The 24,633-nt window shown below is 48.3% G+C and overlaps 1 protein-coding gene across 1 annotated transcript in view; it reads right to left on the reverse strand.

The window, feature by feature from the left end:
* Positions 1–3,253: 3,253 nt before the first annotated feature.
* NEURL1B (neuralized E3 ubiquitin protein ligase 1B) overlaps positions 3,254–24,633 on the reverse strand; it is a 38,824-nt gene continuing 17,444 nt past the window's right edge. The window contains exons 2-5 of the mRNA XM_085298076.1: positions 13,413–13,973; positions 9,599–10,306; positions 8,478–8,603; positions 3,254–7,489 (exon numbers count right to left, since the gene is read on the reverse strand). Coding sequence (XP_085154202.1) covers positions 7,245–7,489; positions 8,478–8,603; positions 9,599–10,306; positions 13,413–13,973 — 1,640 coding nt within the window. The 3' untranslated portion in view covers positions 3,254–7,244. The remainder of the gene's footprint in view (positions 7,490–8,477; positions 8,604–9,598; positions 10,307–13,412; positions 13,974–24,633) is intronic.

Below are 24,633 nucleotides of genomic sequence, written 5' to 3' on the forward strand. Positions count from 1 at the left end.
GTGAGCTGCCTTGGGAAGTGTGTTGCTGTCCTTTTTAGAGCGGTGGCAACTCTACCTAGCTACCTGGCTCAGGTTTTGCATTTGCTTCCCATTCTCATGGAGAGCTGGAAGGTTTGTCCTGTGCTAAGCAGCCATTTGCACCAGCTTCTTCTATGTTTTACTACTCTTTGCCACAGTTCCCAGCCCATGTTTTGGCTCTTACCTCTGTAAGAGGTAATCAGCAGAGGAGCTGATCTTGGGAAGACGTGATCACCACAGCCATCATGTGTTGCTGCCTCATCCATAGTCCCAGGCAGAGTGGGGAGCAAATGGTCTCTAAAGTATGAAATGCAGCTGTATAACTGAGGTAGGGAGGGTGACCAAATGGTTTGTAAAGAGACGATGCTTATCGCTGACCTGGTGCTAATGTCAAGGAGCTGTAAGCATGACTCATTTTGGCTGAATTTTCTTGTGCTGCAGAGGACCTGTCCCCAGTGTAAAATATTCCTTAGGGCAGTTTTGTCTGTGGGGAGATAAACAGGGATGTTTCTGTATYTGCCTTGCTTGTGTGCAATGCTCTAGTAGAGCAACGTCTGACTCCAGWCCCCGCTGCCCTCATCCTCTGCAATGGCAGTTGTGGTTGCTGCCATCTCAGAGCCTCTTAAGCCCAGGTGGAGAAAGTTGGTTGGAGAAAGCATCCCAGCAGGAGTCTGGACACCACCACTGCCTGTGTTGTACCTCTGTGAAGTTTGGCTGGTGCTGTCTTATCCTCCAGGTATGCCTCCCCATAAGCTTCCTGCAGGTCAGCTCCTTGCACTTCCCAGCACCCTGAGCGTGTTTCCCAGTGCAGTCAGTGGGGCAAGTCCTGCTCCCTGCTATTGGAAGGTTCAGCTACATTTCTTCAGCTGGTCTCCTGCCTACCAGAAAACCAAAAGTAATAATAATGCTCTAAAATCCTGCCTTGAGGGGATAGGAAAGGAAGCAGACAAGCCCATTGGGTGTGTAAGTGGAAGGGAAAGGGCTTTCCTGAAGGCTTTCTCAAGAAAACGCCCATCCATCTTGGCAATCTAAAAAGTGCATCTCCTTCCCAAGCACCCATGTAGGTAATGGGGCTGAATGCCCCTTTTGTGGRGCCGTTTGAAGGAGTCCAGTGGCTCTGAGGAGGCCTCAGAAAGCCAGGCATCCCCAATAATCTAGAGGTGACTCGTGGCGGRTGCTGCAGGGGCAGAGGGCTTTTGCCCCACTGCTGTCTTAGGCTGCAGATGACAAAGTCGTGCTAGCCCTGAGGGTGACCCAGTTGGTTAGCAACGAGTTAGTGACGGAGCTTCTGCATGAGAAGAGTAAATGAGCAGTGACACTGGCAAGACCTGGGCAGCGACTGGCACCTGAGGCCCGCTGCATGATGCCATGGGGACCACGGGGGGCCCGTGCATTGCTCTGGGTGCTGGGTTTGCACGTTCAGCTGCGGGCACCCGTGGCCACTGCGCGGTGCTGTTTGCTCGGCACAGCAGAGCCCGGAGCCAAGCCAAGGGCTAGCAGCCACAGGCAAGGAGGGGGCTGCCAGCGTGCACAGCTTCACAGGGGCTTCCTAGCAGGACTGTGGCCAGGCAGCTGGCTGCACTGTCCCCTGCAAGGGGGTGGGACAGGTCGCGACGCTTGGACTGCTRACTTACAGTCCTTAGGAGTGTGCGACCTGGTTCTTGAATCGCTCCTGGGCCACATTCCGTCTCTCCACTTCCCTGYGGCCACTGGATGCCACTGTAGGAGCAGGATTTGGCCATAAGCACATCTTTGTGTGAGGTCTATGCACTGCTCTGGCATGGGCTTTTTTCGCTTCTTTGCCCCTCTTCCCCCCACCTCCCCCCCATGTATCTATGTCTAGTGAAAGGTGCAGCCTTATTTAACGCTAGTAACATGGACGTATTAGCCTGGCCAGTGCTCGTGGTCAGGAGCAGCATTGATACTGGTTTAAAAGGTGCTCAGAAAAACGTGTTTTTCTCTTCAATCCCTATGCAGAGCTGGCTCTCCCCAACCGTGGTGGCACTGCCTGTCCTCCTGGGTGCTGGGCTCGTCTGTGCCCATGCCTGGGAGGCTTTGGCATTGCACCCTACCATGCACTGGGAGCACTGTGAATGTCCCAGCCCACCTCAAGCAGTGCTTGGTGCCCATTCCYGAAGCATAACCTGGACTTCTGGTGCTGAGCACGAGGAAAATCCAACCGAGCTCCTTGACTGCGTGGAGCATGGACGCATCCGGCACCATTTGCTACTTCAGTCACTCCTTGTCGTTAGATTAAGGTGAAGCCATGCCCACCTCTGTCTGCAGATGATGGAAACAGGTGGCTATAGGAACTGCGAGGGCTACTTCAAGCGGCTTTGCAGCACTTTCATGGTTCAAGCCTAGCAATTTAGTCACTTTGAGCTTAAACCAGGCTGAGCCGGCTGATTCCTGAAAGGGCAGCGATGGACCCTGCCCATCCCCTGGGAGGCTTTTTGCTGTTCAGGCTGGCATGGGTATGTGGCCAGGTTAGTTGTAATGACTCGGGCAAAAGTAGGAGTTGGACCCAGGTGCCTCCTGGCAGAGGGCTGTGGCACTGCCTATTCAATACTCACCTTGGTCATGGGGATGGGAGATGGGCAAAAAAAACGAAGGGAAGAGCCTCTTCTGCAAGTACTTGCAGGCAGAAGGGACTGAGAGGGTCTCGCCCATCACGGGAGCTGGAGTGGCATCGCCCCGTGGCTTGAGGGCTCCGAGGCTGGCCTAGTACTGCTCAGCCGCCAGCCCGCGGACGGAGCTGGGCAGCAGCGTTTGCAAAAGGCATTTTGGCGTAAATAGTCGCTGGCGGGCTCCTTCRCCACCTGCGGCTCCCTGGGGCTCTGGCGCAAACATTCAGCGGGTCCGCGCGCTTGCCAGGGCGCCGTTATGAATGAATTCCCCCGGCGCGCTGTGCTAACCGCATCTGAGGCTGCGCCGCTTCAGCCGGGCACGGTGCAGCACGTAAACGGTTTACAGATGGGCCTTCTGTTGGCCTCGGCTCGTTAAATCGCGAGCGGGCAGCGCTGCGAAAAAATAATAATAATAACCGTGCCGCCCTTCTGCACGGGACTTGGCCCCGGCCGCCACGGCCGCGAGGGCCAGCGGTGCCGGGAGGGGGGAGACCCAGCACCCGGCTGCCTTGCGCCCTTGCTTTATCGCCTTTCAGGGGAAAAAACCGAAAAAAAAAGCCAAAAAAAAAGAAAAAAAGAAGGTTTTGCTCACCCAGCAGGGCAACAGCTTTTAAATGTCAGGGAGAACTCCTACAAGCCAAAGTTTTATTTGTTTCATAAACAAGTAAAATTATATTAATGTAAAACAGATAAATGGACAAAAATAAAACACACAGCACTGAACACAACGCTATAGAGTACTGACAGGTAGAAGTGCAGTTCCCTCCCTCGTGCGGCTCCCCCCTCCCCGCTCCCCCAAATGATTTGCTTGAAAAGCCTAATACAGAGTCCAAAATCTGATTCAGCTTAAACATGATGTACAGATCACAGTATTGAATCATAAAGGTAACGATAAAAGACCAACTGCCCTGGGAAGGGGAAGGTAAAAGGGTTCCCTCTACTTTCCTTTTTCCTTCTTTCTCCYCCCTCCCCTCCACAAATAGGTTAGGAGGAGAGAGGGGAAAATCCAAGGAAATAAACACTTTTTCACTCCTATATCTATATATGTATATAGATATATAGATATAAAAAGCAGGATTCTCAGTGAACACAAGATTCTATAAAACTACCATCGATCTGTGTTATTTTCTCCCCATTTTTTTTAAAAGTTACTTTAAAAAGGATAAAAAGTGCACAGACACCCTTATAAGGCACAAACAGATCTTCTGTACAAATCATACATCATCAGACTGTTTAAAAAAAATAGCAATACGAGTACTAACGATTAAATCTGTAAGAGGCTACCTTTTCCTGGAAATCTTTTTAAGAGGCCTCTGCACCTATTTGGAAAAATTCCTGTTGCTCTCAGAGAGGCAGGGCGACGTGTCCACTGCTGCTCGCTCCCGCCCCGCTGCGCCCTGGACCCTGACTCGTGTAATTACCCTGAATGAGCTCGATCCCTTGCCGGCCCTGCTGGATGCTGCCCTTTTGGAAATCCGTCACAGCTGCTACAACAAAAATTAAACCTGTGCAACGTGGCCTCCTCCGTGAGCCGGCAGAGCTCTGGCTCCAGCCTGCGTTGGATTTGGTGTTTCTTCCTTGCGGCTTAAGAGAAGGGGTACACCGACCCCCCCCCCCAGCTGTACAGTTAGCCGCGCTCACCTGGGGACCGGAGGCTTTGGCGGAGCGTTTGCACYGCTCGTGCACAGCTGCGGGCTGAGCCCTGCGCACACGTAGCCTCTGCGTCTATACTGGAAGGGCCCAGGCAGCGCTGAAACTGGGATAGCAGCACGGGGCRGGGGACAGACGCTTGCGTTTCCGAGCCCGGACCTCGGCTGGTCCCAGCTAGCGCTGCTCACACCTCGTGCAGCAATCTCAGCCGGCTTCCTCCTCCCGCAACGGCTTCCCGCTCCGGCCTGCGAGCTAACCCCGGGGTTGCCCTGCCATCACATTCTTATGCCACCACCCTGCTCTTAGCATTGCACCCGCATACTACAATCCGGACCCCAGCCCTCCACCTGGGAACCGCGGCTGAGCACCAACGGCGCGGGACGGCTCCGCAGCGGAGCTCGCCCGCGCTGCCCCTGCACCGAGCCCCGTGCCAGGCCTGCCCGCACCGCCTAAAGCTGTCACTGATGCTTGCAGCTGGTCCCCGCTTTAACGGCCCGGCTGAGCGCACGCAGGCGGGACACGGCCAGCGCGCGATGTAGCTGAGGTCCCGACCGGGCTCTGCTTCGCAAAGCCGCCGTGCTCTCGTGCTGATGCTGCAAGGCAGCGGGTAAGAGCAGATCTCATTCTAAAGGGGCCTCTCATTTACACACTTAATGAAAACATTAATTAGCTCTTCAAGGCAGAAAGGGGAGTTTGCTTTATGCCCTGTACGATGGCATGTTAGAACAGACTGCAGAGCAGACATGGGCTGGTGGGGGAAAAGCATTATCTGATCCCCTGGGTGTGYTTTCCATGATGTAAGAGACCATCTGGGATAGGGATTGATTACAGTTATGTAAGTGATTACACCACTGTCAACAGCACATCCAAACCACCACCCAGGCAGTCAGAACCAGGATATGTAGCAACACACCCAGAGCTACCAGCAGCTACGTAAAGGGACTGGCATAGAGAAGTGACACTCAGAAAGTCAAGCTGTGCCTCTSGGCCAAGAAGCCTTGAGACATGCATGAGTTGTTGTCTTTTTCTTTTTCTTCATTTGTAGACTAAGATGTGATAATTGCACCTTTCTGAAGACAGCAGTGCACATGCACATGGCAGCACACACAGTCACTGAGTTCAAATCCAGCTCCTCTTGCATCCTCCATTTACCCTTCCTTACCAACCTGGCCTCTCCCGGCTGGAAACCCGGCCGGGCTAAGCGGGCTCATGAGTCAAAGGAGTGGAAAGGCTCCGTGAAAGTGGGAAGCAGAAGTTCCTGTGGGCGCAGTGGGAAGGAGGGCATCAAGCTCCCCACACCCAGCCCTGCTGCAGCCTGCTTGTATGCTTCCCAGCTCATGTAGGTTGCTGCTGCCTCTAGCTGTCCAATATCACAGCTGAAATCCATTTACCTTTTAAGTCTTAACATCTAATAATAGCCTCAGAGCCTTTTCTGTCCTCCTCCCAAGTAAAGCCAAGTGAGATCCCCGTTCACTTCAACAAGTTCTTGTCTACTTCTGATGCCTTWCCCTGGGAACCAATGCATCCAGGCAGATGACAACTTTGCTGAGAAAATCTGGAGAGGCAGGAGAAAGACAGCAGATAAAATCAGAGCATACATGGTCCCAGGARAGAAAAGCTAGCTTGAACTGGGTCAGAAACAGATTTCTCACTGTTCCAAGAAGAACAAGAAAGCCAAGAACAGGCTCCAAGAAGTCCTTGCAGGACCTGGATGTGGAAGGAGGAAGGTTGTGCCCTGCTGTGATGCCAGTTACAGGGGAAGGGTTACAAGAAAAGTGAGGCAGGCAGGACTTTGCAAGATGGCAATGACACCAAGTCCTAAGAGGAGCAGAGAAACGTGCAGGCGCACGTGCATGACMGTGACAAACACTCCCTTAACAACTATCATTTAGATGACAGTAAGCCATTGCTTTTCCTCTTTCTTTCTCAGTTGCTGGCCAGATGATATGCTTCCAGCGTCCTCCAAGATGCCCTGTCAGTCCCTGCCCTAAGCCAAGATCATAGCATAGTTTTCCAAAAGCCAGCTTAATCCACAACCATGTGGAACAGGCTGCAATTTACGACTATGTAAACCGGCCAGCCMTAGTGGAGAGGCGTTAAACAGCCCATCGCTACGGACCGCTACTCAAGTCACCGTTACTATAGCTATTCTGATTGTCTGGGGGTTGCTGAAGGGCTCATGTTCATCGCTGCTAGCCCCAGTGGCTGCTGCCTACATCTTACTCAGCCTCTCTGTCCAAAAAAATTCCTGCTCTGCCAAAAAGAAAAAGCAAAAGCTGCTTCACCTAAGTTCAAACCAGCTTATCCATGTGCCCCAACAGCCTATTCAGGTGGCCAAAACGCAAACAAGTGAGAATCTTGCTGTGCTACTGTTTTAGTCTAAACTTGTTCCCCAGTTACAAACAAGATGAATGTTACATTACCAGATCAGTTTTGTCCACTCTGTACCTTTCCATCTGGGTCTTTTCCAAAGACAAGGTTTTTTTTCCATCACAGCAGAGTGCCAGGCACTGCTGCAAGCACTCAGTAGCAGCACAGAGACGTTTGGATTTTGGGCTTCAGAATTTCAGTGACACCCAGAACTGAAATTATAGCAACCTTCCCCTCCTGGTTCGCACCACAGCTAGCCTTCTCCTCAGGAGGAAACAAAAAGAGCCTTTGCACAGGAAATTTCTCATTTGCAGCTGGTTTGGGTCCATAAAGTGATTTACTGGCTTTATCTGTAGGCACGCGACTTTTTGAAGCCTGGCTTGTATGGCAGCCTTGGCTTTGGGCCTCATTAGATCCTCAGCTCAATTTTATCCCTGAATTGTGCCCTATCGGTCAAATAAGGAAACACAGATAACGAGCCACTTGATAACAATTGACCAGCACGATAACCCATAAGCAGGGACGGAAAGGCATGGTTACTGCTAGCGGAGTTCTCCCCTCTACAGCCCGAGCCGGGCACTAAGGACGGTATATTTTAATAACATCTTTGATGACCCGTCGGCAGATTGGGCAGCAGGCGTTGAGTTGCTTCTTCAGCTTAAGACCGCAGGTGTTGCAGAGGCACATGTGTCCACAGGTGTAGATCACCGTGTCAACCTCACTGTCAAAGCAGACAGTGCATTCCCCGTTCTTGCTGCTTGATGGCTCCGGAGGGGGGAAGAYGGGAGAGATGGGAGGACTCAGAGGAGAGCTGGGAGCAGTCACTGCAAAGGAGGAGGAAGAAACMAGATAGTTCAGTCCCCAGGATGGCACAAATTTGACTGATAATGTAAAACACRCACCACTCCCTCAAGTAAATTTTCTAAGGCACTTCCTTCCTTAGTTCTTGCCTAGTTTCTTTAACCAAATAAAATCCCAGCTTATTTTACCTATCTAATTGGTAGCAGAAGTATCATTCCAGCCAGAGCTTGACATGTTTTATACAGAGACGGCCAAGTGCTGCTTGCCTGAGSTTCCCCAAGCAGCAATGCTATCTGCACACTCGTCTCAAGGTGATGGTGAGCAGATCCCTCCTCCTCCCCCCACTCCAGACAGAGCTGCGCTCCAAGCAGGATGCCTCGGCGTCCAGCCATCTGCGCCATGCTGCTGCAGCACACCCTGCGATGGCACATGCCAGTGACAGTACCATGTACCTCTGCCTGAGAGCCAAACAATAGCACATGAACATTTTCTTGGGCAGCCGTCCGTGAGCGGACAACTGCCAGCGCCGAGGGATGCAGCCCAGTTYGTGCAAGGCTGCTCCCTAGGTCTTYGGCAGCATGTGGCTGGTGATCTGGGACAGAAGCCTGGGAGTTCCTGGCTTTCTCAGTCCCATTAACTTGCAGATGCTGTGCCAACCCCACGGCTGCAGCCAGGTAAGCTTTGCAGGCACCAGTAACATTTTCTCTTTGACTGATGTGGAGGGAAGTAACACACAACCCTTCTTCAGGCCATGAAGAGCTTCTCATCTATTTATTTTTCCTTCCAATTGCTTCTGTTAGTCTTACAAGAGATGTAACATCTCCCCAGTAGCCTCGTCCTGCTATTTTATATAGTCCTAGCATATGCTATCAGTGTGTGTTCACGTCTCGGCGTACCGTAGTCTGAGGAAACCTGTACCCCTGCCTCCACAGGGGGCAAGCTGCAGTTCGACACGCTGCACAGCAGCAGCACATCTCCCAACCCAGAGGTCAGGGCTGAGCTCTCCCTTACCGAGCGATGACTCTGAAGCAGACGATGACCTGTTCACGCTGAAGGCCATATCTGAGTCGCTGTCATACTGTGAGCCGCCGGGAGATCCTGAGGGAGAGATGGTCACTGGGCTGGACTGCACAGTGCCTGCAAATACAGCAGAAGTTCAGCCAGCTGTAGGACAAATGCACATCTTGCATGGAGATCCCAAAACCCTGAGCTACGTGTTCCTCAGCCTGGTGACGCACCTCCACACTGTGTGGCAATATGTGCTTTAGCAATAAAGTATAGCTGCTGCTGAGTTAAATGCTGCCCCTTACCAACGCTGTAGGCAGATAATTTCACATGCGACCTCCTGGGACATCAAGTAGTAGACCTTGCTGGATTATCATATAACTTCTGTCCAGTACTTCAATTAGGTCAAAAATAATAGGTTATCTGATACCCATGATTTTGTGGTATTCAGTCACTTCCCCAGCGTCCTGATCTCTCTAACAGCAGCCACCTCAGGTTATCACTGTCTCCCTGTCAGTATAGAGGCAGCTAGGAAAGCATCATGATTTAAATGAGAAATCCTGTTCTACAAAGCCATCAAGAGCTGATTTATTGACAGTATTCTTAAGGAGAGAAAAAGAAAAGCACTCTACTGGGTCACCAGCAATAGTTAAAAAGTGACATTCACTACCAGAGTTGCTGCAGTGCTTGCGGAGTGTTTGCTTAAACCATCGCTTCTCTGACAGAAAGCATCACTGCTGCCGAGGTAGGAGTTTCATACCTGTTGGCTGGAATAGTGGGYTTATAAAGAATCTTTTTTGCATGGCTTCTCTAAAAACCAGCCAACCACACACACACACACTGCTGCCTCCTTCCCAGTTGCTTATTTTAGATTTCAAGTCTCATCCATTTCTGGTAGACTTATATATGCTGTATACATCTACATTACAGCTACTATGTCTTGCTCATTCTTGTTTGTGAAAGCAAGGCCAGATCAGGAGCTGCTTACTCACATCGGTATCACYTTCCTCACGCATGTAGCTCTGCAAAAGCCAATACTGCTAAGGCAAAACTGCAGCCTGCATTCTGGCCCAAGAAACTTCACTGGCTAGGTGTTCTCTGTTACTACTTCTTTCGGCTGCACTTACCCAATATTTTGAGCTGGTTGATTACACCATGGATTGTAAAAAACACCCAGAGAGACTGTGAGGTGTCCACGCACATTAGCATTCCTCGGCTGGTTCCGTTCACCCCATGATGCACCTCTCCATTCGGCAAGACCATGAAACTGAGAATGTCGCCACTGTTGAGGACAGGGAAAGCTCGGTAAACCACCCAGTACTCCTTGCGGTCCAAGAGAAAGTCTGGATCTGCTGGGAGCTCATTTGTCCGTAAAGTACTTGGATCACAAGAAGTGATGCCAAATGAAAGGGCCCCATAATATGGCAACCCAAGRTGTCCTACTTCCACAAAGAGACTTTCACCAATGTGCAAAGGCCGGTCAGAAAACACCAAAGTCCTATTGCTTTCTTGCCAGTTGGTGCAYGCAACCATTCGGTCCTGAGAAAAGGTAACGTCAGGTCCACGAGTCGGGTGGAATCGCAGATCTGTATCCAGGAAGGCTGGGACCCCCTGGGCACGCTGCCGTCTGTTTGGGCAACAGGGGATGATGTGGTTGTCTGTCGGAAGTCCTGGTACTCGACTCAAGTTTAGGTTAGCAATTTTGGCCACCACTTGGTTATTCTCCAGTTCATTGTTATTGAAGTTGGCTGAATCATGGTTGCTCTGGGGAAGGCAAGTGCTGAGTCGTGCAGAGCTGAGACGGGCAGTGGTCATGGTCTCTGCAAACATGCTATCTGTGAGATAAATCCAGGGATAAATAGGGGATGTTAGAGTCAAGATACAATTAGCTATTTTTGCTGTTACTATTTCAGCATRCAGACTATCTGAAATCCATTCTTCTCAATGGACAAGCAATGCATGGCTGCACCTTGGCACTAACTGAAAAACAAGTGTTATAAAGTACTCATGTAACCTGAGAGCCCCTTCCACTGGTGAACTGGGAAAAGCTGTAAAACACCAGTGTGGTTCTACAGCTTTTCTGGTAGATTGGTCTAACAGCTTTGAGTTTGCTCTGTAAAATAAGGAAATACCACGTTGTCCAAAGGTCTCCTGCAAGCCAAATCCTCAATACAGTAATGGATGAAGAAGCAGAAGCATGAATATATCACTCATTTGTAACTGTAACATGTCTAGGCACAAGGGAGGCCGTTTTTTATAAAAGTATTTCAGGCACAGTCACCTTGTTAAAAGATAYCCATCTGACTAAAGAAAATATCATCCCTTACACAGCCCACTACCGTTGCTGATGTCTTTTATCAGCAAGTCAAACCACAGCTAGTCTCTCAGGGGTATTTACACCAGTGTAGAATTTGAAAAACTGGAAGTGGAGACTTTGAATTGAAAGTTTGCCACAGCTACTTGCTGCAGGTGTCAGACAGAAGTTTTTTTTTTTTTTTTTTTTTTTTTTTTTTTCTAAGACTTCATAAAAAGTGGGCTGTTTTATTACGCGATGTTTCCCATGAAACTGTCAAACACTTTAATATAACCTCAAATTCCCCCCCCCACCAGCAGCACTGCCTGGGGTGGCTTGGACATTTCTTTTTGAAGGGAAGGCATTAAAGAGCTGAGAAAGGTCAAAGCATAAGGAAATAAGAGCATCTGAATGAAACAGATTCCTTAAGTTCCCAAAGATGGAGAAGGGTGAAGCATTCCAGCACCAACCCTGCCTGCTTGWTGGAGAAGAAAATCACAAGGCTTTTACCAAAGAAGGTAAAACACCCAAACCCACTCAGCAGCCTCGGAGGACAGGCTGCCTGAGCACAGAGAGCCACTGTGGCTCCACAGAGGCTCCAGTGGACCACAGAGGCTCCACATAGTGGAGGGCTCTTGTGTAGTCTCAGTGGCTGGACCAACTGCTGCTTGCAAGAGGGAATTTGACAGGAACTGCTCCAACAGAGGAGCAAGATGCAGCTAAGCTTCATGATGCTGAAAGATGCATTTCATGCATCTGCATTTTGGATACATTTTTCAGCTCTATTTGCAAAATGTTGGAAGGAGGAGTCAGARAGATGGGCACATCTGCTAAAACACTGCTGCATCTGTAGTAAATCAGTTTGGTCCACTGGGTGTGTTGAGGGGCTTGGGACTTTGATGGAAAAAAAAACCCAGAGCACAAGTACTCTCAGGCCTCATCTTTCACTCTGCACACTTAGCTGCCAGAGGCCAGGACTAGGGGAGGAAATAAGCAGAATTTTATTTTTCTAACTGTAATTTAAWGAGGAAGAAGGACTGCTGTGGTGAAGAAGCTGTACTGGCCAACACTGCAAATGTTCCTTCACTTCTGTGATGAGCACCAGAAGCTGAAGCATGTCACAACTGCAATTACAGGATAAGCTACTGGTGAGGTTTAATTACACATTTGAGACAAACAGAGCAGCCAGCGCAAAGTGTTGTTTATGTATAGCATTCTTGGCTGTAAAATAATTGGTACCATTTTGAATATCCATCAGAGCTGCATGCCCACTAAACTAACCATTTCACAGCTTATAGTTGGTATCTATTCAGTGAGAGGACAGAAGCACTGTCTTTTGCAGAAGGTGCAGCTTAGCTTGTCTGTTAAGACTAAATCAACCCTTGGGAGCCTCAAGGGGAACACATTTGTATTTTAAAAGGATTCCCTACGGTGTAGACTAATTAAAAACACTTTGTCTAACACTTAATTTACTTGAAATTTCAATGCGTTAAAAGTCACAGAAGGCAAGTCATTCCATGGCAATTCATTCGGTTTTCTAATGGGAACAAATTCATCCATCCAATGGACAGTTCCTTGTAAACTGTACAGGATGATCTACTTGCAGGGAGAGGGGAGATGTGATATGCTGTGGCAAGGACCCCAAAGCACAGAGGAGCAGCATTACATTTCTCATCACTCTCCAGCTGGCAGATTACATCCTGAGCTACAGCCAGTACTTTTGCAAGCCCACAGTGATGACCATTTGCAAGAGAAAAGGTAAGTCAGGTTCTGTTTGCAAACACAGCTTGTTAAGCTACTGATCTAGGTGGGCATCAAGGCCAAGAGTTACCGTCATCTGTAACACAAGACAATGAAGAGAAAGCAAAGACAAAAATAACCTTTTAGTCTTATTCTTAGTACAGTTCTATGATTCTATGATTCTTTTGTCTAAAYGAAACAAATCAGGAGAGGAAGGGCATGTGAAGAGAATAGGGTGGGAATAGTTTCCAAACTCAGGGTTTGCACCACCGCGGCTGTCAGACTGCCCTCACTCATGCCTAGGCGCTTCATAAAAATCCCACAGTAGTTCAGGAAGGTAATGTGAGAGGCTCTAAGCAGTCCACAGCAAAGATAAGAGATGAAGGCTGCAGTTTCAGCCAGGGACTGRGCAAGGTGAGAGGACATGCTTGGGAATGGGTCACAGTTCTTGAGAGACCAATAGTAAGTGGTAGCTGGAGAACAACAGGGGAAGCCAGAGCTGGTCAGCTTTGTCTCTTCTGTCACTAAGGACCTTGCTGTAACACAGCACTGTGCTGCAGCACTCCACAGCAGCAGGTCTGAGCTCCAAACAAGGCTGGATACAGTTACACTGCACTGTAAAGATTTCCATCTAGACCATCACAGGGCTACTGTAATGYGCAGCCTTAGGATTTTCCATCTCTGACATGTCTGAAATATAGTGCTTTCTGGATCCCTGTGATGGTGCACCATTAAGAAAAGAAAAAGAGTTAATTTGTGGTACAAAGCCAACAATAAATTAGTTGTTCTTAAGTGTCTCATAGAAATGATCGATCAGACAGATTGTGTATTTTTTTCTCCATGACCATGCCACTGATTCTGTGGAAAACAACCAGAAGAGYATGCCACTGGCCAAAATATACACCTACCTAGTATTTGCACTTCATGGGTAATTCCATAGACATCTATGAGTGCCCAGAGAGGACCGGAAACTTTAATACCACAGTGAAACAATATTGGCTCCTCATCATTAATACTGTAGAAGACTCTCCCATGACGGTCAACCCAGAAGGCCAAGATATTGTCTCTGACAGCAAACCTCTCTGGCAAAGCTTTGGCCCAGTATCCAGGTCGGGTCACTAGGTCCGGACAGGCGTACTTTGGTATGTCGTCAGAGCTCATCTGCGATGGGTCGTGGATGGTGAAGCCAAACCGTAGGGCACCACTCCATCCATGGTGCACAGCTACCAGCTTCAGCCTCACTTTCTCATAGAGGTGGATGGGCCGGTTGGTGAAGGTGACCCCATTACAGAAACTGTTCCTCCGAGTGGCCTTGCGAGAGTGAGCATCCAGACGGACATTTTTGCCTTTGGCTTGGGAATGGAAACGCGGCGGCTCTGTGATCGCGAGGACAGAGCGTCTCTCATGGCTGCTATTGGGCAAACTGTAGTAGGGTCGACTGGACACTGAGCGGGTCTGGTGACTTGTGTCTGCAAAAGGAGAAAACACCAGCACTGTTAGAAATACTTAACCTGGTTTACGCAGCCTGTGAAACCCTGCAACTGGCTTTCTGACAGCGTTTCAATGTTGCTGTGCATTGCTTGCTGAAAATTGCTCTATTTACACTTGAAACGCTGTGGCCAGCCACAGTCTGCTCTTTGTTATGCAAACTGACCCTCGGCTTTACGCAAACATAGTGCCAGTCTGGCACATTGGGGCAAAGGTTTGGCAACCTGCCTGCCCTTTTACACCCTGCAAAGCTTGACAAAAATAACATCTTTTTGTTCTGATCCAATGCATCCTACTCCATTCAGAAAGGCCCGATACTTTTGACTGTAACTCTAAGTTTCCTATTTAAAATTCATGTGTTGTTAAAATAGCAGCTTGGCTGACTGTGGTCAGATTCACACCACTGCTGCAAAGCATGATTATTGAGATCAGAGATGCTTAAGCTGAAAGGCGATACTGATTTTCTGTGGGACACAAAGTACAGAGCCCCTGTCTCCTCTGCCCTTAATTTTGTAGCAGTGAAAAGGAGCTTTTGACCCCTACAAGTAAACCAGGGCATTTAGGAGCTGGAGTACTCCCTCCGTATCACCAGAGTGTTCTTCCAAAACTTTCAATCCAGCCTTGGTTCAGATATCAGATCCAACTGGTGCATTAAGGAATATTTCATCCTGCAAAGCCTCGCCTTTACACAGAACCTCCTATTTGAGCTCAAAGCGCTTTATAAATGATGATTGTTTTTAGCTTCACAGCACCACAGATGGCACAGAAATCCTGCCATCCTCATTTTACAGATGGGTGAAGAATTTATGGATGAGATCTTGCAGCATTTAAAGTCAATAGCAATTTCGAGATCAATTTCAAAAAAAAAAAAAGTAGATTTGAGGCCTAAAGTGAAGCTCATACAAGTGTGAAGCAGAAATGAAAGAAGAACCTAGCCTTTCAATCTTGAGCCTTAGCCACTAGTTCACTGAGTCTCATACAGTCTCTTCTGTACAGCCTCTAACACAAGGGGTCTTACTCCAAGACTGGGACTCCCATGACCATGACGACGACCATCACCACTGCTTTTATAGACACTTCTGTTTCTTCAGTCTCTCCCTCTCCCATCCACCCTGCCTCACTTCTTGTTTTTTGTATTTGGCTTCATACATTTTTAAAGCAAAAATGGAAGAAGGCCTGGGTGCTCAAAGTCAGCCTGTTAAATATAAAACTGCATCACATGCACACATTTATTTGGAAATCTTTTGCCATGTTTGAAGCTTTAGAAACCATGTGTCCATCCCTTCCTTCAGGCTGCTTCCTCCCTGTGTGAGGAGGAAGCCCTCTGGCTTTGCTTCATATCAAGGGAAGGATTTTCTGACGTTTTCCTCTCTTGGAAAGAAACAACAGAAGATGCTAGGAACTCAACTGGGAGAGCTGGCAGGAGATCCACAATTGTGACACCTTCTTGCAAGCAAAAAGATACCAGGTAGRGCAGTGAGAGGCTGAGACTTGCATTTGCCGAATTACTAAAGCCTCTGAGCAACAGCTGTACTTGCAAATGCAAGAGAAGAGGGGTCACGGGCAGGATCTGAATGCAGGACTACCCCTCAAAACGAGGCACCTGTAACAGGAGTCAAAGAGCTATCAAGGCASAAAGTTCCTGTTTTCAGAAAGAGAAAAGGAGAGTCCTAAATTATCACAGGCAAAAGCAGTAGCTAAATAAAAGGTCTTTTGTACTCCCTTCAGTTGAGCCGCACGTGACGCTCACTGCTTAGTGCTAGGTAATGGCTAATCCTGTCTGCACACCAATGTAAATAAATATACCCCTGCCCTCACACCAGCGGTGGGGGCAGTTGCCATTCTGCTGCCAAGGCCAACAAGACAGGAGTTCCCGGGGAAGAGCGGGAGGAGGAAATGCCTCCCCGGGCGTTAAATCCCATGCCTGGCTGCCGGTCACAGCGGTGCCYGCGGGACACAGCACCTCGCTGCAGCACTGCCACGGGGACACCTTCCCGCAGGATCACCGCGGTCCGGGACAAGGCTCCCTCCGTCTGCAGGAGGCCARGTCCGGCCAGGCTCTCTCGGGCAATGCTCCTCAGGGAATTTCTTTGTGGAAACAGGGGCTGTGGGAGCCAATCCTCTAGCATATTCCATGGAGAAATTTTGTTTCTGAAGAGCTAAAATACAGAAGATGGCTTCTTCCAGCACTGACCCAACCACTTTTCACATGGGTGCTGCTACATGTGTCTGCCTGCAAATACTCCCAACAAACTGCACTGCTGCAGAGGAAATAACAGTTTGGGGTCTCCTTGGTAAAGAGAGGCACGGTGGTACGACCCGAGCTAGCTGGCGTGTCTGAGCAGAGATGTGAGCACTGCTCTGGCCACGCTTTCCCAGGGCAGTATTCACGCTTTCCCTGCCTTTCTCCCRCCTTCCCGGGCCCTTTGCACGGCCTGGCTGCGGACAGGGGTTAAGCTCAGCTGCTGATCGGTGATCCGGGACAGACCCGAGGGGTCCTGCAGGGACCTAACACTGAACCAGACCTTGTCTGATGACAGCTGCGCGGTGCAGAGCAGCGCTAGCTTAATCATCAATTGAACTGCATTCTTCTTGGAGGCTTAAAAATAACTCCCCTGTAAAATACAGTGGCCTGACCTCAATTTCGCTTTGTTGGCAAGGAGGAGGAAGGAGGGAAGAGCGTTTTGGTCCCCCTTTCCTCCCCAGCGTCACCAAAGTCCCCTGCTTGGCGCCCAGCGCGCCGCATCAGCTTTCCTCCCACATCAAGCTGGCGGAGAAAAGCTTGGCCTGAAGAACGAGCACGGCACTTCTGGAAAGCGATATCCACCGCGCTGCACGGTACGTCTCCCATCGCTTCCAGAAACAGCAGAAGACTGACAGGGGAGTGTCAGCGACAGCAGCGCCGAGGACGGAAAAGCAATTACACGGGCGCCCACTTCAAACACGGCTTTCAGTGCACCCTGCCAGAAAGGAACTGCAGGCCCGGGTTTGGGTTTTTTCCTAGTTTTAATTTTGTTTTTTRAAAACAGGAAAGCACATTGTGACTAAACAATAGGAAAGTCTCCAGAAGGAAATGAACGGATAATTTATTTATAACGCCGGTCCCTCCTCGCCTGAACACCTGTCGGCTGCCACCGCGGACAAAGCGGCACGCAGCCCAAGCTGCGAGGCGCAGCCTTCCCAAGAAGGGCACGTGAGCCTGAACTCAGGCACGTGTTTTATGCCTTTATGTACTGGCAGGGCACTAGATAAGCCCCAAAAATATGCCCATGAGTTTGCACTGCCCTAAATCGYGGCTCAACTTCTACTGTTTCGCTCACGCTCCAGTCCCTCTGCAATGCCTCTAAACCCTGCGAAACCTTCACCCCCCCTCTCGGTGCTTCCCCCCCAAAAGCCTGTTAGTGGGTCAGTGACAGCCAAATTCACGGCAGAAAAGCCATCCTATCGCAGGGCGCCTGACGCAGCGACAGGCAGCAAGAGCGACGCCAACTCTTTTTTCAGCAACAAAATTTCTGCGACGCTTTGAACAAGCAATTTCTTCTCTTTATGCCTCACTTCCCTGTCTAAAAGAGAGTGATAGTATTCCTGCACTTCACAGGGAAAGGATTAAAAAATGTGATGTTCTCAACTGCTTCAGCGTCTGAGCACTATAAGCATTTAAGGAGCCCRGCTAGATTATCACCAGGACGCGCTCGCCCTGGGGGAGCACCCACAGGTGACGGCTCGAGGCCCCATGCGGTACTTTGCTTCTTTTCCTTCTGGAGTTTGCTGGGTTCCTCGTTCCTGCTCTCCCCACCTGTAACTGCAGCACTCACGGCATCACTCTCTCAGACACAAGACGGGGGCTTCAGCAAAAGGGACATAAGCCAGGAAAATGGAAGAGAAAGCTCAACTGATGAAACGTGAAGGCTGTAGGAAAGGGCTCCTCACTGAAACTTGCTACAAGAAACACTGATTGGACTTCAGTATTTCCACGCATATCCTTTGCAGTGTCCCATGTGYTGCACTAAAACAAAGCTGAGCTAACAGAGACCCACGCTCTCAACAGCGAGTACAGATGTAGTTATTGCACATCTGATACTTCACCTTCTTCTCAAAAAGCCAGTACATTTATTTCTTCTTAGATTATGCTGACCGTTGGAGAGGTATTTTAACAAACATGCACTTTGCATTTCAAAAAGGTAGGGTGGATGGACCCTGGATAAATTCCACATATTTATCATGGTTTCAGTTTTAAAAATAAACATTTTCCACCCATTTGTTCAAAACATTAGGCTTGCTAGAGCACTGAAATCCCACTGATGGCAGCAGACAAAATTTGCTACAAGAGCTCTCTCGAAAGCTGCTGCTCGCCAGGGTGCAAGGCAGAGAAGGGCTGCTCGCTCGGGGAGCTGACCTTAAACCAGACTGATGCTGCCTTCACTTGCACAGGCAAGTCAGGCAGGAACAACACTACGGAGAGCCCTAAATGAGGGAGAAGATRATAACATTTGAGGAGATGAACGCTGCCGGCAGAGAGCTGCGAAGAGCACAGCCTGACAGCGCAGAGGAGCAGAGCACTCGGCTCCCGACGTGCTACGGGTGAAGCCACGGTCGGTCTGTACTAACCGTGCAACGGCTGTATCAAAAGATGGTCCCTTAGCTGGGACCAGCCCTTCACCGAGGTCCCCTCTCAAGGAAGCCCTCTGCAACACAGGCGCCAGCTTTCGCAAGGCAAGAAAACCACGGGTCAGCGAGGTCCCAGGCAGCCACGCAAACTGGAGAGAGCACGGATGTAAAGGAAACCGTGAGGCCCACTGGCCAGTGGGAAACGGGCTCGCTAGGGAAGAGCAGCTCATCAGCATGCAGATGGAGTATGGTCTCCCTGTGCCGTTCAGACAGRGAGGGAGAGAAAATGCTGCCAGGTAGCACGCAGCGTAGCATCTGCCCGTTAACGCTCGCTGCACAAGGCAAAGGGAATCTGCCCAGTACTCCCGGGCCTTATCTTTGTGGGCACAGCCTTATCGGTGCCGTAAGAACCGTTTCCTATTACAGTAGGCAGGTAGGTCAGTGCTGCAACAACCCTGTTGAACATTAAACAAGGCTTCTGCAGGGGGAGGTAGGTGGCTTTTTTTAAAAAAAAAAAAGAAAAGAAAAAAAACAGGCAACATCACAAATTCCAACAAGCAGGGGCACCATGGTGAAGAGCAGTACACCTCTGGAAAGCTTGTAGAAACAGCCCTCACGGATCTCAAGCTGATCGCAGCAGGTTAGCGTGGTCCAGTAAGAAGGGAGCCCTTGCCGTGCCGCACACCACGCACCACGCAGAGCCGGAGAGCCCGCAGCAGCCCACCAGCACCCCGGGGCCCGAGCGGCTCCGGGCTGCTGGATTCCTATTACGGGAAATAAAATATTAACAGGAAAGTGAAACAAAATTCTTATCCAATGCAATCTTATCTTATGAGAACAGAACTAGGAATCTGTTCACATACATGTTTAGTGTGCTACTTAGGTCTTTTTTTAAATAAAGAAAACAAGTCCAAGAGCTCCCTCAGAAGTGCTGGTTTCACATATGCCACACTCATCAGTGGGAATTTTTAAAGTTAGGCTACTAAATCCACTAGAAGGCTGCTAAATTTCTGATCGTACTGCTGACAAACCCATACCAACTGGAAAASTCAAATTTACAGTTAATAAATACCCTACATTTAATCTCCTGTCGCTCGCAGGACCTGCCTTCCAGAGCCCTGCTCTGACTGAGCCATCTGCCAGCTCCTCCTTCAACCTGAGACAAGTTTCCAACTGGTTAAAAAAAACACAAGTTGTTCACTTGCAACAGAATGAGATAGAAATTGAGGTGCTAAAGGGAAATGTAAGAGCCTGTAGTATATCCAGTGAAATCTGTTTTTGTGACTTTTTCTAAGCAGTTGAGTGGGGAGGGGGAGGAGGAGAGGAGGAAGAAAGAGGGAAGTTCATACACAGCGTAAGTATGTCTAGAAATTGTTGAAACCACTTTTGTTTCTCTCATGGCTTAGATGGAAATGTTTTTCACTATAAGGAGGTACATTGTAGCTCTGAGGTAACTCTCAGGATTCAATTATCCAATGGACATATAACACTGCTGCTTTCATTGCAATATAGTTAAGAGAAATCYCTGGCAGAGTAAGGAGGATTGACTTAAACTAGCAAAATCAAGGCAAGAAGTTGTGCCTGGCTCTGGTGGGATTTTCAAGTGTGAGAATCCTCTTGCTGGTGTGGCTCATGCTTGAAAATGACCATTTTGTGGGGTTTTTTTTTTCCAACAGTAAAATCCTTTTTTTTTTTTTTTTAGGTAGAAGTTAATAATACATTTATTGTGGTCTTGTAGGCATTTCCCCATAAATGCAAAGAGGTATCTGCAAGAGAGCATCAGGTATAATCCTTTTGTCCTGATCCTTTTTCTCTGGAACAGCAACACCCAGGCCAACAACGGGAGCCATGTGGCAGTGACTCGCTGTGTTTTCCACCCTGCTGCTGTCCCCTGTCTCCTATGTCCTCAGGAAATGAACTCGTGCATGGCCATTCCTTTCAAATTAAGCACTTTCTGTGTAGTGGGGAGCTCATACAAATGCAAAGTTCAACCACATCATTTAAAAAGCAGCACGCAAGAGAATAGCTCCCTTGACAGGAAAAATAACCCCGGGCCCTAGTTATCATGGTTAACCGAATGTCACATAACRACATTAACATCAGAGCCAAAAGGCAGAAAGTGCAGCTAAAATACCAATCTCTCTCTCCAAGATCCACCAGCTGGCTTCAAGCAGAAAATAAACCATGACAGGAAGCCTACCCCATGGATGAAAAGCGCTGAGAGCAAATCTTCCATGACCTAGAAGTGATTGCATAGCCCCAAAACACGCGGAAAAGCCAGCGCTGGCCCAAAGCAGTCAGGAAAACTGCTCTCTAAGCCCATTTTCAGAACTGACTACTGAAGATCACCTCCTGCCTTTCATGCAAAATTTGACTTCTTTGGGGAAGTGGAGGCTTATCTTTAAGTCCTCTCCAGCCTTTCTGCACTTGTAAACCGACCCTCTAGCCCAAAGCCCTGGGAAAATGGGCAGAAGCGGCACCAAGTGGAGACGGTGTCCACATGGGCCAGGCGGCACAGCCTCCCGTTTGCCCCACCACACYGGTCCCGTGGCATGGACGCGGCTGCAGGCGGTGCCACAGGGCAGCACACGGGTCCCGCTGGGYCTCTGCTTTGTGGAAGCCGAGAGCATCCCCAACCCAGACCCCAAATCTGCATGCAAGGAGTGAACTTGCCAGACACTTTCAAGAGATACCAGTGAACATTTTTAAGGTTATTCTCATCCTGTCAATTTGGAAATCTGCAATTTCCATCCTTTGTCATTGCTTTTTTGTTTCCTTTCATGGATATTAATGTCTCTTTGTCTTTGTACCTACCTACCTCCCATAACAACATAGTGAACAGTTTTCTTACACTTTTGAGATGTTTCCAGGCCTTGGCCTTGTTTCCTTTTCTTTTTTCCTGTGCTGAAGGTACTTTGCTCTTAACTATATTATTTTTAACAATACTATTTTTCTTAATGAAATAACTCCTTTCTTCACCTGCAAATGAAAGACTACTTAAACTAAAAAGTGCAGAAYAGCGTTTCATCCTCTGTAACCAAATGAAAAATATCCAGTAAGCTATATATTTTTCGAATTTTCTTGCAAAAGTGAGACAGCCAAAGAACTATGCTCTGCTGGTAAAGGAAAACAAGTATGATGGAAACAAAGTTGGTATGTGGCTTTGATGGCAGTGATTTTCAGAGCAAGGTGGGGAACCCTGAGCTAAACCAGTATGTTCTAGTGGACTAAGGGTCTGGCATCCCAAAAGCTACGATGGGGTCTGTGTGCACAGGCAAGTCGGCTACGCTCGCCTCCGAGTCCCTGCCATGCCCTCGCTGGGTGCACGCACGAACCTTGCCACAAAGCAAGCCCCGTCTTTATTAGAGGCTTTTAGTTCTCCTGTATATAAATAGCACCCAGAATACACAGAAGCAAGCGATCCAGCAGAAAAAAAAAATCTCCTCTCCCCCGTATTATTAGTGAATCTGGGTCAATGAGTCTGCAACTCTAGTAGCAAATTCTTAGACTTGGTTAATGAGAGGCAGAGGGAGAGAGAGCGGAGGGAGATGGAGGAAAGGCAGAGTTCATGTCACAAGTCTTCGGAGCGAGTGATGAAAGCAGCTGCGTGATGGATGGGGAGCCTTGGAAAGGGTACAGCTTACTGTAATCCATTACACGGCCTGGACACCCAAGTCYGCTGGTTCGTGTCATTCATAAGGTCATGCTCACGAGCCAAAGTCCTTTGAAAGATGGCAGCGATTTGAAAGCCATAAAACATGGGATGCAAAACTAGATGTAACTTTCGGCTACTGGCTAAAGATAAAAACATCTTATCAAAAATAATCTGTCATCCACTCTTACTATAAATAGCTCTTATCGGCAAATGTGGGGCTAYGTTCTTACTAATAAACTGCATATGCAAAGTGTATGATTTCATACACCAAAAGAACAAACCTGTGTTTCTTACTTGATGTATTATATTGTTTCAAAATTGTTGTCTTCTTTATGAAGTTTAGGATGACTTGGGAGAGCACAGGACTGCTTAGCTCACTTTATCTTTGAATCCTGAACTCAGGTGACCAAAAGTGTCAACAGTGCTGATGGAAACTAAAAGTGGCTGATGTCCATTTAAGCAATTCCACAAAGGAGGACTGTTGGGCTTGGAGACTATGTATTTTCCAATTCTAAATGTTCAGCTCCTCAGTCAGTAGCCAAAATATGTATTTTTCTGATTATTTTCCTTGTTTTCCAAAAGCAGATAATAAAGCGCCCCAAACATAAATGATTTACAGCTTGTACACATTTCTGCATACCACACACTTCATGGGATCACGAGAAATGATAAATGTTACAGTCCACCAAGGCTGCCAGCCCAAGCACCATAAAGCAGAGGGCCCTGGGAGACCTAACACTTTAGGCTGGTAAGACTGGGCTGGAGAAAAGAACTCAGCTGGGGACACAAGACAGGATGAGAAGAGCAGACAGGTGGAAGAGAAGCTCAGTGGTCTCTGAGGGGGCCAGGGCCTTAATGGCTAATTCCCACGAATTTACAATGATAAGCTGTTTTTTTTTTTCCCCAATGGTTGTTACTTCAGGTAGGTCTGAAGCTGACTCCTGTATTCTGACATACCAGTTTTGTAAAATCAAGCGCATTGTGTTCACTGCAAGTTAAACCCAGTTTAGAAGGCAAATGCCCCAAGATCTCATTTCCAACAGAGTTTTTGCCGTTATGTCAAACACCATTTTCACTCGTGCATTCCCTTTTTCCACAGCCACCTGACTCCAGGATGGTCCCACGGCATGTGTGTCAGCATGCCTTTCTCTCTAACGTCAGGTCCTACAAACATTAGAGTAGAAGAACTTTGTCTTTAGTGCCTTCAGTGCTGGACAGTGCAGCTCAAATACATATTTTCGTTGGATTAAGCTTATCAGAATAGACACAGATATACAACTATGGCATATTCTGCCACTGGGATATGTCCGAGAAATCACTCCCTCTGCCTCCCAGCTSCAGGCCAGACATCCTTCCTTGAAGCAAGGAGAGTGGGCACTGCCTCAGAGTACCCCAAAGGCCCCCAAAATCCTGCTGTATTAGTGAGTGCTGCTGGTCCCCTGAAGTCACCATAATCACCACGTCGTTCTCACTTTGAAGAAGGGAGGAACCCCCGTTGCTGTCTCTTTGGGAGATGCATAATATGTTACGGGTCAATCACTTAAGCTGCATAGAAAAGATCCTAATTTGAAAATTTTTCACATTTTGCCCCTAATTCCTCTCCAGTCCTTAATTCTTCACCTCCAAGATGACCTTTTCTTCTACAGACTGCATAAACAGCTTAGAACTCTTTCTCAGAGCAATGCTTTATGTTTTAAAAAACATCATTTTGAAGCACTGCTTTCTTTTTCCAAGCATGACAGTGATCTGTTGAAGAGTTAAAAGAACAAATGACTGGTATAATCACCGACATTGAAATGGTCTGTACCCTCACCTCTCCCCTCAGCGCCCAGGGGCGCATAATGACCAYTAATGTAAAGAGACTCGGTTTCTAGCAAACCTCTTTTCTTCTGACCAGCTGTACCAAGTCATCTGCACTGGAGATTTATAAATAGTGACCATGTCATTGCAATGTTAATGGGTTTTAATGAAATTGGAGAATGAAATGCATTCCCTTTTAATATTCTCAGAGCAGCAATTTTATTCTATCCCCTCGCTTCGATGCAGGGCTCATGGAAAGAGCGTGGTAGCTTGGCACACCATTCCAATCAGCCTGTCAATGTGTCGCTTCCAGCACAGGCAGGAACAAAAGGAGGGAAAGAATTTTGTTGTTCTTGATGCAGGAAACCCACCCATCCCCTACAGACACATAAGGTGATTGCATTGTACCAGGATGCATTTGTGAAACAGGAAAAAAAAAAGATTTAAAAAGTAATAGTAGTAATTTAGCATAGATTCCATTGTTCTCTGAACCCCCCCCAAAAGCACTGTCTTCATCACTGCGAATTTGCACTATACAATTTATACTTACTCCCTCCCCACCTCCAAAAAGCGTATCT

Source organism: Rhea americana, unplaced genomic scaffold (assembly GCF_003343005.1).
Source record: "Rhea americana isolate MKP2758 unplaced genomic scaffold, rheAme1 scaffold_135, whole genome shotgun sequence".
Classification (NCBI taxonomy): domain Eukaryota; kingdom Metazoa; phylum Chordata; class Aves; order Rheiformes; family Rheidae; genus Rhea; species Rhea americana.